This window comes from Amblyomma americanum, chromosome 9 (assembly GCF_052857255.1).
Source record: "Amblyomma americanum isolate KBUSLIRL-KWMA chromosome 9, ASM5285725v1, whole genome shotgun sequence".
Classification (NCBI taxonomy): Eukaryota; Metazoa; Arthropoda; class Arachnida; order Ixodida; family Ixodidae; genus Amblyomma; species Amblyomma americanum.
The window spans coordinates 145,028,854-145,045,312 of record NC_135505.1 but is presented as its reverse complement, the minus strand read 5'-3'; the positions used below and the strand labels follow the sequence as shown (position 1 = coordinate 145,045,312).

Sequence of the window (16,459 nt, the reverse complement as noted above, 5' to 3'; positions counted from 1 at the left end):
TCAGTACATGTTGAAGGATTCCTGTAGCTTAAATTAATCCGAAGTGCTCCTCTATCATGTTCCTCGTTGCCCACATTTTGCTTCGGGATGTTAAACCACGCATGCAGCTGCCCACCGATTTTTTGGACTTGGCGGGGATCCAAAAATTGGTGCGAATCATCGAATGGTTAGAAGAATCATGAACTTCATACAGAAACAGGCATAAAAAAAAAATTCTCGAATTTCGGTATTTTGTGCTTGTCTGCACCACACTTCACTTTACCAATGCCGAAACATGCGATGTGGCCACTGGTCATGCTTCGAAACATGCAAATAAATCTTGTCCTAGCACGCTGCAGTGCACACTGCTCGCTATCGAACACGAGGATCCGTTTCCTTGGGCAATGAGGGTCACAAGGACAGAGAGAAAGACCTCGCAGAAATAAGCGAGCATTTCCGGCTGCCCCCCCCCAAACACCTTTCCTGCACCACTGGTCGCGGGTGCAGTGTCTGAGCCATGCCGAACACTGCCACTGTCCCGTTATCAGCGTGATTGCGCTCAGGCTTGTGCGCTGTTATGGCTATGGATGAAGAAAGGGTAAGGCAACACGGCACTGTTCTCTGTAGGCCACCGCATTGAGAACAAAGAGTGTGCCATTAACTCAAGTGGCAACAGCGACGATCGAGGTCTCCTCAAAATGGCTGCACTTTCTGCACTAGTTCACAAAACTGGCATGGCAGTGCAGTGCCAGTTCATGCGGTGCGAGTGTAGCCTAATATTGGCACTCTCGGTGCAGCGGCCAAATCGAGAGCAAAAGTGCATGGATGTTCGTCTGTTCTGGCCGTGTGTTGGTGTTTGTCGCATGGTTTGACATGTGCGCGGGACTATGATAGTTATATTGAGCGCTGTGAATTTGTTCGAAGTGGCATATCTCATGGCAGCAGCCATGAAACTTGTCACTTCCACAAGTTATGAAGAATTTCACTCTGCCTTTTATTGCATTGTGCAAAGTGGCTCGCGGTTTGACTGTCACTAAGTCAACAGTTACTTCATTGAAGAGGTCACAGCGGAATATATTAAAACCTCGTTGATACGTTCCCAGTTCATGCGATTTCCTGGTTCGTACGCTCAAAACCTCAGACATCAAAAATGTCCCATAGAGTTACACTATGTTTCTCCTGGTTAATACATTCCCGGATAAGACGATTTCTCATCTACTACTATGTTGTGGTCATATAATACATTTATTGACCAACTGCACATGTGCAAACATACAAATGTGCCGAACGTGAGGCCATGAAACATGAAGAGCTGGAATGCAATGGTGGTGGCAGCAGAGAAGTCGTGGTGGCTTCTTTGCTGTGCGTAGGTGCAAGGAGGCAAAGCACCCCCCCCCCTAGCAACAACAACAACAACAACAGCAACAAACAACAACAAAAACGGCGCACTAGCATTCGAGAGAGCCGTGTTTGCGATGATGCGACATCAAGAGGAGAAATGCTGTGGTTTCCTCGCAGTGCATAATGGCAAGGGGGCGAAGCATCGAAGAACTGCAGCGATGATTACACACGAGCGGGCCAAATGCAAAAAATATGCGTCAGCGGCCGCGGTGGCTTCCTCGCAATACTAAGGTGCGAAGGGGCGAAGCATTCGAAAACTGCAAGGAAGAGATTTTGCTGTCGACGAACAGCATGCGTTACAGAGTCCCTTCACGCGCTTAAGACAGCGCAAAGGTGGACTGAATTCTGAGGAGCACTAGAAAGGATCTGTTGAGATCTTGTGCTAAGAAATGCTAATCAACATTTTTATGAAGTGAAGTTGTGAATAAAAGTCTTCGTACCTCATTGAACAGTTACATTTTTTGAAACTTTGTGGTCTGGATCATACGCTTCCCCCGGATAACACTTCCCCCCCCGCAATTTTTAAAATGTATCAGTGGGGTTGTACTGTACATGGACTTTAAAATCAAAAGGTTACCTTAGAAAAAAAGACTACCTTAAAAAGGTTACCTTAAAAAAGGTTACCTTAAAAAAGACCTTAGACAGTTTGTGTGCATGGTTAAGGCTGCCACTGTTCTACCCGAATAGTGTCTCCCGCTGTCTGCCAATTACAGCAGAAAAGAGTTGCCCCAGAACTTTGGCATACCATACTATTTATCAACATTGCGGGAATATCGGATGGGTGCAGTTCATGGGCAGCTAATGATTACTACTGAAGTAGTATGGTTTTGTTTTGCGGAACATTATAAAGGTAGTCTCTTTGGTTGTCTGCAGTCCTGATTGACAAAGCTCACTGTGCTGCACGACTAGCTCTCACTGTTACAGTACAGCTCCAAGCATTGATGTCATTTCTTTTTGTGTAGTTCAAGGCCTTACAGTGTTATAGTTTCAATAGAGAAATCATTACAATATCTAAAAGAAAACGAAACTAGATCAAGTCCCCAGTCCCATGGCCTTTCCTTGCCCCTATAGTTTATTGACACATTGGTTTTTGGCTACGAGGGCATTACAAATGTAGAATAAACACAGTTTTTGTGTTTGTTTTGAAACTAAATGCAGGTCTCCTGAAGTTGCTGCAAGATATCCTGGTGACTGCCCCTGAAAATGTGGTTCGTGAGAAGCTTGAGCCTGTGGTTCGTCTGGAGGCACTTTTAATCTTGGCTCACAATGAGAATGCACTGGTTCGCAACCAGGTGCTGTGTGTGAGTATGATTTTTTTAACTTAGTTGCACTCTTAACAGCCACCCATTTTTCACCACTTTTCCGTGTTTGTCAGCAGCTTATATGTGACCAGACCATTGTTGTCACCTGGGGGATAGAATCTCCATACAGATTTACTTTGTAAAAGGCAGCATAGAATGGTTTTTAGCTGGTATGAACAGATTATGACGCAGCCATCCTGCAAACACTCACGTCCACTCTCACTCTGGTCATGAGTTTGTTTGTCTGGAAACTTACACTAGGTGAATGGTACTTTAGTGAAAACACAAAGGTAGATTGGTCAACATACACACTGATGCATCTCCCGCCTGTCGTGAGGCGGCCAGACAGAAATGCTTATGCATTGCTGATACCGGAAATGCTTGCTTCGAAAGATCTTTAAAAAATGGGCACGCTGTTGGGATACTTTTTAAAGATAGCAGTTGATGAAGAAGCACAGCTAGGCACTGCAGCAGTCTGCTGTTTCCCTTGGCAGGTGCTGGAAGCCTACCTGAGCAAGGCCTCCAGTGACACGGAGGCGCGCTTTCTCAAGGCGCGGGGCTTCCAGCTGTTGGGCTTGCAGCTCGCCCAATATCCGGCCACTGCGGCCCTGGTCCAGTCCTGCTGTCGGATCCTCCTGGGCCGGCCCCTCTACCTGGCCAGGTGAGGTGCCCCCTCACAGGAACTACAACCAGCTGTGTGACACCATTAGACTGTTCAGTTGTGCTTCATACCTTCAGTTTGTTTGTACATAAAGTGCAGAAGAGCCGAGCCCTGTGGTGATGTCATCAGTGCTTGTGGGCACCACTTGCATGACAGTTCCACATATTGCACGTTAGTTTGATTTTCTTAGCTCGGGTATGTTGGCTTAGCCAGCAACCTGTGATGTTAGTTGATCTTGTATTATGCTAGATTGATGCCAACAGATAGCTTTTATTGGAATAAAAACCACGCGACACTTTCCCACGAGGATCTCTATAATGATGTAATGCGTAAAGTTGTCAGGATACTGAGAGCGGAAAGAAATATGCATGGTTTAACTGAAAGCACGATTCTTGTAGAACTGTATCTGAATGCATATGCATGGAACAGTGAATGTGGTCTGAAGGCTTTGAACTGTGCGTTACGAAACCAAACAGACGGCTGCGGCATGGTGCATTGCTTTTTATTATAGTCATATCGTTTACACTTGCGTAAGGGCCGCACTCCCAACTTGGCTGCCGGTAATTCAAAACAAAAAATTTCAGCCAGAAGAATTGTTTCTCGAGTGTACAATTTCGCCCATGTGATATGTCCGGCTGAGAAATATTAGAGGATGCTAACTGCCTGCGGCACTCAGTGCGGAAACAGATGTGTCGTTCCACGTGCCAGATTCCGCCTGCAACCACAAGCAGAGGTGCCTGGGTGCTGCTAAAACACGTCTTCTGCACTTGGTGTTCACAACCAGAAGGACAAAACGTCGGGCTGCGCGATAACTGGAGTGGTGTGCACCCACACTGGCAGTGTGTTTCCTTGCGGCGTCGCTTTTCGCGCCAGACTGGGGCACCATCGGACTGCTCGTCATTCACCCAGTGTTGCCAGGCCTAGCAGACTTTGCTTCGAAGCCGCTTCAGAAATGCTTTAAATATGCTCACAGTCTATCGTAAAAGGTCTAACCTTGTTAGCAGTGTGCCATCACACAATGACTTCACATTAAAATGAACATGTAATTGATTTCTACAGGCCTTTGACAGTGAAGCATGCGGAAAAGCAGGCCAGGCGCAGGCCACTTCGCCCTAACTGCTGCAGATCGCAAGTGTGGAGCGCTGTTCTGGACCTTTGGCTTAGGCAATGAGCACTGGGTCTTCAGAGAATCTTAATAACTTATAATCACATGACATTTGCCAGTGAATTGATCTGGAAACCTGTTTTACTTCGGGCAGCTAATTTACGCCAGCTGTCGGGCGCGCGTCCTTTTAGTGCATTATGTATTCGAAAGATTCACCGGAACTATGCTAATTTTAAGAGTGTGTGCCACAGCATGAAATGAAGACGTGTAATCGGGGCGAAACTGCAGGCTGAAAGTTTTGCGGGAAAATTACGGTCTCATGTAAAAGATGCACCTTATAAAAACTGCAAAAAATGTGCGGCCCTTACAAAGTGTATGCAGTATGCATCATCCATGATTGTCATTAGTGGCCCTTTGATGAAAATAGAAGTTGTAGGGTCTACTATTTTTGGCTCTAAAAGCGTCCGTCATTTTTGTCATTCCTGTAGGAGTTTGCCATACAGCAGCAAATTATCTCGAGAAGTGAGCAGGCGAGGTTGGGATTCGTGGTGCTGTGTGCGGAAAATGCTACTGTGTATACAGCGCATTTTATGCAACGTGCAGGGTCTAAATTTTGTCAGCTCCTTGGTTGTTTGAATCTTTGTCGCTGTGCTGTTTTGGCCTTTGTCTGACCGTAACAGCCAGTCACGTGTCATCTTTGTCACACCGTTTTTCCTTCTGGTACCGTCTGTGCAGGAAGATCCCACATGGCCGCGTGCCGGACCAGGCCTCGAACAGGGCATCCGTGACCCTGCTACTGTCTCTGCTACCCCGGACAGTGCACGATGCCGTGCTGTGCTGCGGGACACTCTCTCTCCTTCGACAGGTGCTGTGATTTTATAGTGCACAGGTGTAGTTTTAGTTATGTGAAGTTGCATTAGTGTAGTACCTAGTTTGGACCTTTTAATGCAGCACACTGGTTCCCGACTGGGTCCCGCAAAACCCTTGTGTTCCCTAGAATGCTGTTTTGTGTTCCCTGAGCACTCAGATTTATGCATGCTTAAACGCCACCTTTGCTTTACCCACTTTATGTTTGAGTGACCATATAATAATTGCGTATAGCCAGGTGCTTGATGTGCAGGTGCTCATTATTAATTTAATTCATGCATTTCTTTTGAGGGGCAAGGAGGGAAGCTAGTTGACTTGTGGTGTTGTGGAAACTAGAGCAAACTCAAAAAGCACGTGTCCATCCCCAAGGTTCAGAGTTGTGCTAAGGTGTTTGTGAGTGATTTGAATTGAACCGGTGGACTTTAGGTGGTTGAGATGCAGAGGATTGTATTCAAGTGAAGTGTACCTATGATGTCTGCTGAAATGGGGTCATATTTCTTTTCGTAGTACCACATGCCTACCCCACTGCAGTGTCACACCTATACATTACAATATCTAACCATTACACTGCCAGAACTTTAAAACTCGTTTTAAAACCTAGAAATGTTTAGTTTGGGGTGTTGTTGGATAAGTGAATGTGGAGATAAAATAATTGTCTTATCCTGACATAACATTTCAGCGTAACGTTAGCCCATGCTTGGACAGGTATAGTTGAAAGGGCTTGCATACTGTTCACTACAAAGACATAAAAAGAGCAAGAAAGTGGCAACAGCAAGTTCATCCTGAGAAATCGTGAAAAGGTGCTGAGGACGTAAGAATTGTTAAATGACGAATAAGTGTGCCCATGGCGCACCCTGTCAGAAGAGCCTGGATTGCCACGTTATTTGCCTTCGCTTCAGTTTCATACAACAGCTTTTCCTTTTTTGCGCCTGTGTTTCAGTTGTGTGACAATGTCGAAGGGGCAGCCCGTCTTCTCTACTCCAACGGACTGGGAGAATCCCTGGCTACCACGATTGTCGCTGCTCCAAGGGCACTGTTTTTCAACCGAAGGTCGGTACTTAAGAAAATCTGTGCTTGTTCTGTAAAGACAACCTTGTCAAAAGATAACGAAAAAAGAGAGTGAAAAAAGTCCTGCTCTCTCACCATGGCAGGTGGCATGTTACTGACTATGCCGACGACACGGAACACAGAAATGGGCACTGAAGAGTTTGCGTTCTAGAAACATTACAACATTTCATATGGTTCTCTACATGTGATGCATAAAGGCTTGCTACCAGCATAAAATCTGGGCATAAAAACAGCAGAAAGTTAGGTGGGTGAATAAGGTAGGGAGATTTGCAGGCACAGGGTTGCAGCTGGAGGTCAATTGGAGAGGCTGTGCTCTTGGACTGGACGTAGCTGGGTTGACTATGATGATATCTTGTTTTGTTATTGCTTTCAATTAACAGGTTACGTGCCTAATTGTCATTGCTAGAATGTAAAGTTTTCTCTTGTTACTTCATTTGATGACTGGTGTCTGCAACTTTGCAGTCACTTTCTGCGAGCAATGAGAGTGGTTTATTCATTTATCTGAAAGAGCTGCTGACATGCTTGAAACTCCTATCAGAGCCATTTCATCTTTCACTGAGATGCATTTCACTAAGCTTTAGCTGTAGCATTTTAACGCGATAGCCTCAAGACTTCCGTTCTGCCGAAAATTCGGCGTCGTCAATGTCATTGTAATTTTCGTCAGCGTTGCGAGTGAAAAAGAAGGTTATCCACCTGCCACCTAGGTCACGTGACCTTGTGACGCCATCACAACCTGCACACCGTGACAGTTGGCAACCTGCCCATCGTATTGTGAGCTAACTGCCCACTGTGGTAGGTGGCAGTTAAATTAACGATTGGTCGCAAGAGGTTGCTCGGGGAAGGCACCCTGGGTTGTACAAGTCCTGCCAGTGGCTGTGTTTAAAACAACCACCTGCTGCGGCAATGGCGTATTGTTCAGCTCCTGCACCACTGTGCCATGAGTGATATGAGGACCTTGGGGATCTATGAATGCAAATTAAAGAATACATGAGCATTAACCCAACAGCGCTATTGCGTCATATCTTAAGGCAGAGCTTAAGTCTGACCGAGTTCACCAATCTTTATCTGAAGCTTGCAGGACCTTGAAAACCGAGCCTCGAACCAGAATCAAAGTGAAAACTGAAGTGCTAGCGCACTTAATTCGCATTTGGCCTAACCACGCTAAATCGGCTGCCATTTTTTTTTTCTTTTTCATCTCAAAAGTTGGTCTACAGACGTTGCACACATCATTTTCATGCTACACAATTCTTTTGCTCTCCCAACGTTTACAGCTTGCATGAAGAGCACGGAGATGGCTTTGTGGACCTCATCTTAGCTCTTGTGAGGAGCGCTTCACTTGCAACATCGAGGTAAGTGTCATAGGGATGTGGCAAACGAATGCGAAAAGGGCTGCTTTAAGCAAAAACACCAGTCTGACCTCTTAATGGAAATGAAAATTGGTTTTGAGGAAAGAAAATGACCCAGTAACTGTCTGGCATTTCTCGGTGGACACCTGAACTGGGCTGTAAGGGAAGGGATAAAGGAGGGAGTGAAAGGAAGAAAGAGGTGCTGTAGTGGAGGTCTCCGGAATAATTTCTTTTAACTCTTTTAATGTGCTCTGACATCCTCTTTTAATGTGCTCTGACATCCTCTGACATTGCACAGCACACGGCCCCCCTTTTGCGCTTCGCCTCCATTTAAAGGAACAGGGGTTCGAACCCGGGTACTCTGGATCGGTAGACTACATCCACTGAGCCACCGCGGCGGGTGATCTCCTAGTTGCATTGCAGGTTTTCGATTGTGTTGTGATCTTCAGTGATGTTTTATAGTCTCTGTTGATATCGGAATCAGAAAAGTTGACACTTTTTTATGCTGCAGTTATGATATCGGTAAATATTCGGAAAAAAAAAATCAAAAGCTTTATTTCTGTCGAATATTTTGGTTGCTTGATATTCATGTGTAGCAAGGCTAGGATTTTTGTTGACATCATTTTTAGTTTTTTTTTTTCTTGAGGATGTATGTGTATAGCAGCAACTGGAATTCTTTAGACCCTGTATTGAGAGGGCTTCAAGAAGTTTTGGTGTTTCTTTTTGTTCTGCGACAGGCTTGCTACGGAACAGACTGGCAAGATCTCCATGGAGTGCTTCCACTCTCTGTGCTCCCTCTTTGCACGGCTTTCAGAAGCACACAACACTCGCTGTGGCAAGTCGATGCTGTTTTAGTTCTCTTTCCCTTGCCATGCTACTCACATAATGTAACGCCCTATATTTGTGACGCAGTCAGAAGAAAACATTTATGAGACACATTGCACTGACCTATAGTCGGAAATAGAGCAGATTATGTCCTGGTCCATGAATATTGTTAACCGTTGAGTGCCGGATTTTTTTCCGGGAATGGTGCAGCCAAAAGGAGGGGGGAGTTTCAGCAGCCTGGACAAAGTAAAAACAGTTACTTGTGGACAAAAGATGAAAGAGAGAGTCTTGAGAGCTGTGCAATGACTTTGGCTTGCCACTGATAGGAGTGAGCGAGCCCGTGGAGGGGTAGCAGCGCACGGCCCATAAACTTGACGCCCCGTAGCGGACGCGGCAAGAGAAGGATAAAGAAAACCTTCTGCAAAGTTACAACAGATGGCAGAACTATACTCAGAAGTGTTTGAATGAAGAATTGAAAGCATATAGGTGCGCTCACACACAGAGAAGCCTCTACACCTTTCGTAAGTTGAGCGTGCAGCACTAGTGCCAAGTGAGCCACTACGCCCCCCCATAGGAGGGAGGAATTCACCATCTCAGACCTTCAGCTGACAAACCCAGCTGAAAGATGCTAATTCAAGCTTCTAGAAATATACTTCAGATGGCGGCACCACTCCAAGCACGCTAGCTTTGCGTTCTTTCCGGCACGCATTTTTGAACGCGGAATGGAGAACGTACGGGTATATAAATGGCACTCAAAGGGTTAATAAACAGGGATTCTGCTTCAATACTTAGATTGCTAACATTGTATACTAGAAACCCTAGCACAGAGAGAGAAACATAAGTACAGAAAGGCATGGAGGTCAACTAAAGAGAAGAAGCCTCTTTTTGGCTGTTTTTCATGCGTGGTTAACAGTTAAGCCTAGCAGATTTTGTATTACTTGAACGGGCTCGTGCACTTTCCTGACACTGGGAAAGAAATGGCTGCTGAGTGAACTGCTGAATCAAGCTGAATAGCATACTGAATAATATCCTCATGCATTGCTTAGAACTTCCTGCCCTTTAGTTACGTGTAGCATGGTTAGCTTAATAGGCTGATGCCAGGTACATTCTGCAATGCAGGTGAGAACTGCAAGGCTGTGCAAGTGTTTCGGGAGTGCCAAGCTCAGCTGTACATATCTGCTCTGGAACTCCTCGTGGGCTTCTGCACCGAAGGTGAGATCACTGTCTTCACTTGGAGTAGTGTTCAGGAAAGACCAGGTGACAGGCTCTCTTTGGAATTAACACGCATTCGTGTTTGGCATAGATAATGTCTGCTGCTGGCCTCTCTCAGTTCTCTCCTGGCCAACCTGTCCGCGCTGACTTCTGTATCTCATCTGTCCACGTCACATTTGGCGGGACACTGGCTACCTTTACGTTCCCCTGGATTCTGCTCTGTTCTCTCCCTAAAGGCCATAAACTATCTCTTGACGTTGCAGGTGTGGACCATTTATTTTTCTCTTGATTTTCACTTTGATCTCATTAGCTATATCATTGGTGTACAATATGATGTAATATGATATAATATGATATAGTATGATATGATATATGATGTCTGCTATGATGTCATGAGGATTTGTTCTCCAATTCATGTTGTTCTCTTTGATGTCTCAAGGTTGGTTTCATACAGGTGCCATGTATGCTTTGGTTGGTTTGTTTTTATGGGGTTTAACGTTTCGAAGCTACTCGGGCTATGAGGGACGGTGTAGTTGTGGGCTCCAGATAATTTCAACCACTTGGGGCTCTTTAAACGTGCACTGACATCACACAGTATACAGGCCTCTAGCATTTTGCATCATAGACAGCGACCGCCGCGGCCATGATTGAACCCATGTCTTTCGGTTCACCAGCCGAGCACCATGACCACTGAGCCACCACGGCGATGTACCTGTTTTATGCAGGTTTCATGTAGGCTTCCCCGAAGCAGAAGTTCTTTTGAGTGATGAAAATGCGGCATTCTGTCGAGAACAGTGTCTAGCATATGTGTAGGGAAGTAATGGCTGACCACTTGTCTTGATGGCCGCATCAGGTTGTGGGCTATATTGCCAAGCTGATTTTTTTTTTATCTCCTGTGCTGGGCAGGTTGTTTTCGTGTATGCACAATTTTTCACTTCCAAGAAGTCATTTTCAAGAGAGTGATTCTCCATGCTCAGCACTCATTTGCATTGAGGTTTGCAATCTGTGTGTTTTGTTAACGTAGCGAGCATTGCTCACTTGTTATGACTCACGAGAGTTGTTCTTGTGGCCAACGAAAAACCTTCTTTTTTGAATCTGGTTGCGTGCAGATTGGGGGCCGTGGCATACTGTTCATTATTTAAGAGGAATGTTTGTACATATTTTTTTATAGCATTTTCATTCACCAAAAATAATTGGCAAGTATAAATAAGTGCTGCAATCCTCTTTTTGATCTGCTGTGGTCTGTTAAGTTCACAGGATGAGCTAATAGCCAAGGCTTAATGGTAGCAGACTTTGACACAGGTTGTGAATAACAAGAATAAATAGAGGAATATTTATATTCACAGAGAAAAGAAGCCAGTCGACACCATCACTGTTGGAGGCATTTGCAGCTCTGCCAACACAGCAGTTGGTGCCAGACGTGGCTCCGCTGTCTCCAGACATCCACCACGGTGCTCGGCACGTGCACTACTCCGACACAAACGGGCCATTGCGTGATCACGTGGTGCCTTCTATGTCTTCCCTGTCGCGGGAGCTGGGTTCCTGGTTCGTCTACGCCTGCGACTTTGTCATATACCAAGGTGGGTGTGCGGCCACTTGCGATAAATGTTGCTTTCTCTGTTAGTAGTGTCATAAAACCTTTCTGCTGTTCAGGGTGCTAAAGTGTTCTCAAAATCAGACATAGTACTTCTGTTTCAGTCGGTATGAAATCCATCAAGCTAATTTACGGGTAAGTTGTGTTAAAAAAAACCCTGGAGCATTGAAAATTAAGAACTAGTTTAGAACTGGTTTCTTCTCTGTGTTCTGCATATGCTTGGTGACAGCTTTCCTTGGCGATGAAGGGAAGACTACTAGGGCGGAGTGTCCGTAACTGTGTCATTCCACCAAATAGTTGGGCCTCATGAAGATGTGCCTGGCGCGTCACTCTCCCTGCAATAACTTCCTTCTGTTGCTGGAGCAGCTGGTGCCATCTGTTGAAGCTTCTTGTAAATAAAAGTGGCGACCAAATTTGTTGTAATCAAGAAGACTGATTTTCACCGTTGAAAGATGATAGTTGAGTTAGAACTGTGCCTTAAGTAATGAATATTGACAATATACTATGTTTTAAGAGAAAACTAATAACTGTATACAAAGAAAGGCTGTGTTTCAGCTCCGGCTCCGTAGCTTCCACATCTTTGCCAGAAGAAGTTGCTGAGTAGAGTGATGGTGTTGTTCGAAACACTTGACTTTAATTGATTCCATATATACCACAGGTAAGTTTGTTATTGCAGCCGCTTTCTCTATGCAGGTAATCAACAAATGTACACACGCATTATAAAAGATGTTACAGCACTCGGTACCTTGGTACCTTCTGAGCCTTCAGTGTACCTACCTGTCCAACTGCAGGTTTTGTGGACTATAATTTGCAACCTAGGGCCTTGTTTCTGTTTCCCAGGGCATCGTGATTTCCAAGTTTTGTATCAAGATGGTAAATTGTAGCGCTTTTTTTTAGGTACTACACTGTAGGAGAAGCTTAGCAGTTTGATATTAATTATCATACCGTATTTACCCGAATGTAACATGACCATGATGGTAGCACGAGCGTCAACTTTGCAGGTGCGTAAAGTGAAAAAAACGAAACAGGAATGTAACGTGAGGAACGATTCCACAGTATACGGAAAGACGAGTAGAAATTTACATACAAAAGTTCTTTACATGCAAAAGTGTACACACAAAAGTTCACAAATGTGTAGAATCATCCCTCACCTTGTAGTTGAATCAATAATATTGAATAATTAAATCAGTTATTGCGTGTTTCTTCTCTTGTGTTTGTGCTCCTTCACTGCCGTTATGAATCGAGAAAGTTGCAAGGTAGCCCAAAAACTTGTTGTAAACAGTTCGTTTTGTTGCGTAGTATACTTCAAGAAATCATTAAACAAATGCCTAGAGGCAGTTGTGCAAAAGGGCATAGAAACCTTTCTATTTATTGTTTGAACCATTGCATGTTACGCTTTCCAGCACTATTTCGAGCCACCTTAGTTTTTGTTTTGACTGACAAATTAGGTGCATTTTTATTGACTTCATCTGTGCTTTTGGCTACTTTAGCCTGGCCCCAATTTGAGCCTTTTTAATGTGGAATCGGCACATCTTTAACACTGCCCAGAACTGTCTTCCAAGAGGCCACCGATGGAGCTTTCGTTGGTCACAGCGCTGTTGAGGAAAGCGGTTGCCGGGACAGCCCTGGGTCACCTAAGCAAGGTGAGTAGGGAGGAAGCTTGTTTTTTAAAAAGAAAGTGCGGGTAATTGTCCAGTTTTAATCAAAGCTAGGTTTAGGTAAGGAGCTTTTGATCTACTGTACAGGGTTGAGTCAGAAGTTCGTGATAAACTTATCAGAACAAAGTGTGTAGGTAGGTAGGTGATGTGAAGTGGCATGCGAACTATAAGTGCGCTTTAGTGGAGAGATCTGCATTAACCTGTACTACCTGGGGTTCTTCGCCATGCATAGACATCACTGCACAGCGCACAGGCATTTTAGCATTTCACCTCGCATTCAGTTCAATTTCACAATGTTGCTCTTGGCTGCCGGACGCGAAGGCGACCGAGGCAGCACTACAGACCTGTGAAAATAAGACTCTGTCTTATGTATGTTGTGGTTACAAGTTTAGTTATACCTATTAAACAGTCGGTACAGTTCCAGTACTATTAAGGAAGTAATTTATGTGTTATTCGCTTTATTTACTCATGCTATTCACAGCTAGTGCCACTGCTACTGCAGATGGATTGCTCTGAGTTGGGGAGGTAACTTTGGTGCAGCACTCGATATACAGTGCCTCTGTGGTTCCTTATTGTGATGTCTATTGCCTTGAAAATGTATTGTTGATATCAGGACTATGTTTATGCGGGACAGTTTGCTTTGCAAAGCAGATTATATCTGCTGTGCCTGGATATATGTAGTATGTGAGCAAAGCCTGAAGCAAGTATTATTCGGAGACGAAAGGAAACTTGTGTTTAGTTCTGACATTAAACTTTAATTAGAAGTTCTTGTTGTTGACATTCTATTTGTCTTGGCACGTAGTAGGATGTACTATATGCAGTACGACCTTGATTATACGACTTTCAGGGGACTGCGCGAAACCGTCATATAATCGGAAATCTCGCACAACTGGCGCATTCGTGCACAATAAATGCACCTGTTACTTTTGGCTGCGAATATTAACTATAATTCTTTTTCCTGCGCGTTATGAAAGCATCCGTGTTTTTGTACTGTGAGAATTAGTTCTGAGACCACGCAGCTAGGCCTTTCGGCATCAAAGAGGCAGCTTTAGGCAAGAAAGGCGTGCGCTTCTCTCGCTGTGTGTTAAGTAGGCATCATATGTGCCTCGAAAATGATGATTTAGACGACGCGCCAAAAACGCATATGGCTGCGCTCCTACCCTGCAAAGATGTTTAGCGATGCATGCGGTACAATGTGTGCGGTACAACGATGCATGCCGCTGACATGTCTTTCTGTTCAGACTTCATCTGGAACTGCTGTCACTCTGCGGCAGCAGGCACCAGTGTCTGTAGGCGTTCGCATCATAAAGGAAAAAAAAATGAAATCACTGTGTTCGCCTACGCCATGAATGCGGGACTACAGTGCACACTGCTCGCTGAAGCCATGGCGGAAAGGCTTTGGAACTAGCCACCGCTGATCATAGAAATGTCTAATTTTGTCAGCATCTGCACAGTAGCTTCATGCTAGTATGAAAAAAAAATTCATTCCCATAACGTTTTTGTCAGCACCTGAAAAAGCAAGCCAGGCGAGAGCAGCCTCGCACCGATGGCCACTGGTCACATGCGTGGTGTCCGAGCCATCGGCAGAACCACCATTACAGGCCATTGTGCTCTGGATCACATCGTTGCAGGCAAATCTCTATCTTGGCTCCGATTTGCAGCACCCTGAATTGATGTGACATCTGCCAGTAATGTGCTTCATCAGCCTTTCTCATTCTGGAAAATTCCTGCCGGCTGTCTTATGAAGTGGGCTGTGGATAATTTTCTGTCGTTTAATTGAGGTCTTTAATGCGTTATTCCTGAGCGGAATTTGCTCGGCCTATGCCAGTTTGTTGTAAAATGTGGGTCGTCGCATGAATTCGGGACACATAACCGAGGTTCTACTGTATTGCTCTACCAAACAATTGGACAACTAAATGCATTACTGCTACATAAACGGGTTCGATTTTGCACATGTATTGAACATTGTCTTAGTTAAGTGCAGTGTTAGCCTGAGCTTGGTCGCATTTGTAAAGGCAAGGCATAAACTTGTGAAACTGGGCTTCTGCGGGAGCGTCTGCCTCATACACCCCTGTCGAAAGGAGTCGGTCACACAGCCTCTACGTTGAGACTGTTTTGAAAATGGTCTTCACATAGAGCAATAGGGTGGATTAACTTACTTTTGCGATGCTCAATGCTATCTTGTGCTATTTATAGTGTGCAGGATGGCATTCTTGTTATTTGCAGCTGTGAAACTGCATTACAACAAAAGTGTGCAACATTTAATTGCAGTTCCTCCCTGCCCTCCTATGCATTGTGACATGCCAGTACTGCAAGGGCGTGCTGCAGTGTGTTACCACGTGTGCAGAGTGACAGTTATGTTCCTATGTAGTAAGGGAAATCAGTTTGCGTGCAACAGAATGTATACCTTGCAGCTGCCTCATCTCTCTGCTTCTTTGTGCTTTTAATCAAAAGGTTTTAGAAGCGCATTTCTGATGTTGTGAAGAGAATATGCATGCGGTTTCGTGACATTCAATTTGTATTTATCGTCATTGCCAGAAATCAAAGCGGAAGTTTACATCTCCAGAAAGAGTACTGTCGTCTCTGAAGCACGTGTTTCAGCCTCAGGTAAGCATTATTGCTTGTGGGCAATGTTGCTGCATTGTCATGGTGTTCTGGTTGACAGTTGCTTCGACGTTTTGTTTCTGGTCCAAGGATATATTTACGTCACAAATGCCGGCCTAATTTTTAAATTTATTTATGAACCTTTGCATGATAACTTCTTATCATTCACTGTGTGTGCAGTTTTGCTAAGAAAATGCCAGTTTGCTTGTTATTTATTTAATCATCCTTTCTTTAACATGCACTGTGTGGCTAATGGGTATGAAATGATTCCTCTATTCAGCTAAACCACTAGATTCGCTTTGAATGAAAGAAAAGTTAAGGAAAAATATCTACTGTCCAAATTCCTTCAGTGTGGACCTATGCATAGCACCATTTTCTCTGATTTTTTTATCCCCAGATGGTCCCAGTTTTTTGCATGAGTGCTCAGAACATTTACCTGTTTACCTGTATAAGTAGTAGTGTTATTAAGAGGAGTGTTCAGGCTACGCGTGGTAATGCATCTTCTCCCACGACAGCTGTCAAGGGTCTGCGTCAACCTTCTAGCGCCCGATCAAGACACTGCTTTGCGAGTTCATGTTGCCGAGGTCCTCATGTCCTGCGAGCACCACAGGCAAGCCCTCAAGGCCACGTTGGGATCGTCCAGTGATGTACGCACGTTGCTAAGCCCTTTTAGCACACTGTGTCTGAAATTGACTTGCAAAACAAAGCTTCCCTAGCCGTCTTGTGCATAATGCTAGCAAGCGAGTGAAGTGCCGTTACTCACTTATTCAGACATTCGTTTTGACACAGAAGCAAATAACTAAGAATCTGAGATACATAAAAAGTAAGGTAAATGTAT

The 16,459-nt window shown here is 44.6% G+C and overlaps 1 protein-coding gene across 3 annotated transcripts in view; it reads left to right on the top strand.

Annotated features, from left to right (window-relative positions):
* mv (lysosomal-trafficking regulator mauve) overlaps positions 1 to 16,459 on the top strand; it is a 77,711-nt gene that overhangs the window by 38,158 nt on the left and 23,094 nt on the right. For all 3 annotated transcript variants that reach the window (XM_077637896.1, XM_077637898.1, XM_077637897.1), the window contains 11 exons: positions 2,539 to 2,681; positions 3,176 to 3,342; positions 5,183 to 5,312; positions 6,255 to 6,364; positions 7,654 to 7,731; positions 8,466 to 8,563; positions 9,673 to 9,765; positions 11,112 to 11,345; positions 12,908 to 13,002; positions 15,556 to 15,624; positions 16,137 to 16,268. In XM_077637896.1, coding sequence (XP_077494022.1) covers positions 2,539 to 2,681; positions 3,176 to 3,342; positions 5,183 to 5,312; positions 6,255 to 6,364; positions 7,654 to 7,731; positions 8,466 to 8,563; positions 9,673 to 9,765; positions 11,112 to 11,345; positions 12,908 to 13,002; positions 15,556 to 15,624; positions 16,137 to 16,268 — 1,349 coding nt within the window. The remainder of the gene's footprint in view (positions 1 to 2,538; positions 2,682 to 3,175; positions 3,343 to 5,182; positions 5,313 to 6,254; positions 6,365 to 7,653; positions 7,732 to 8,465; positions 8,564 to 9,672; positions 9,766 to 11,111; positions 11,346 to 12,907; positions 13,003 to 15,555; positions 15,625 to 16,136; positions 16,269 to 16,459) is intronic.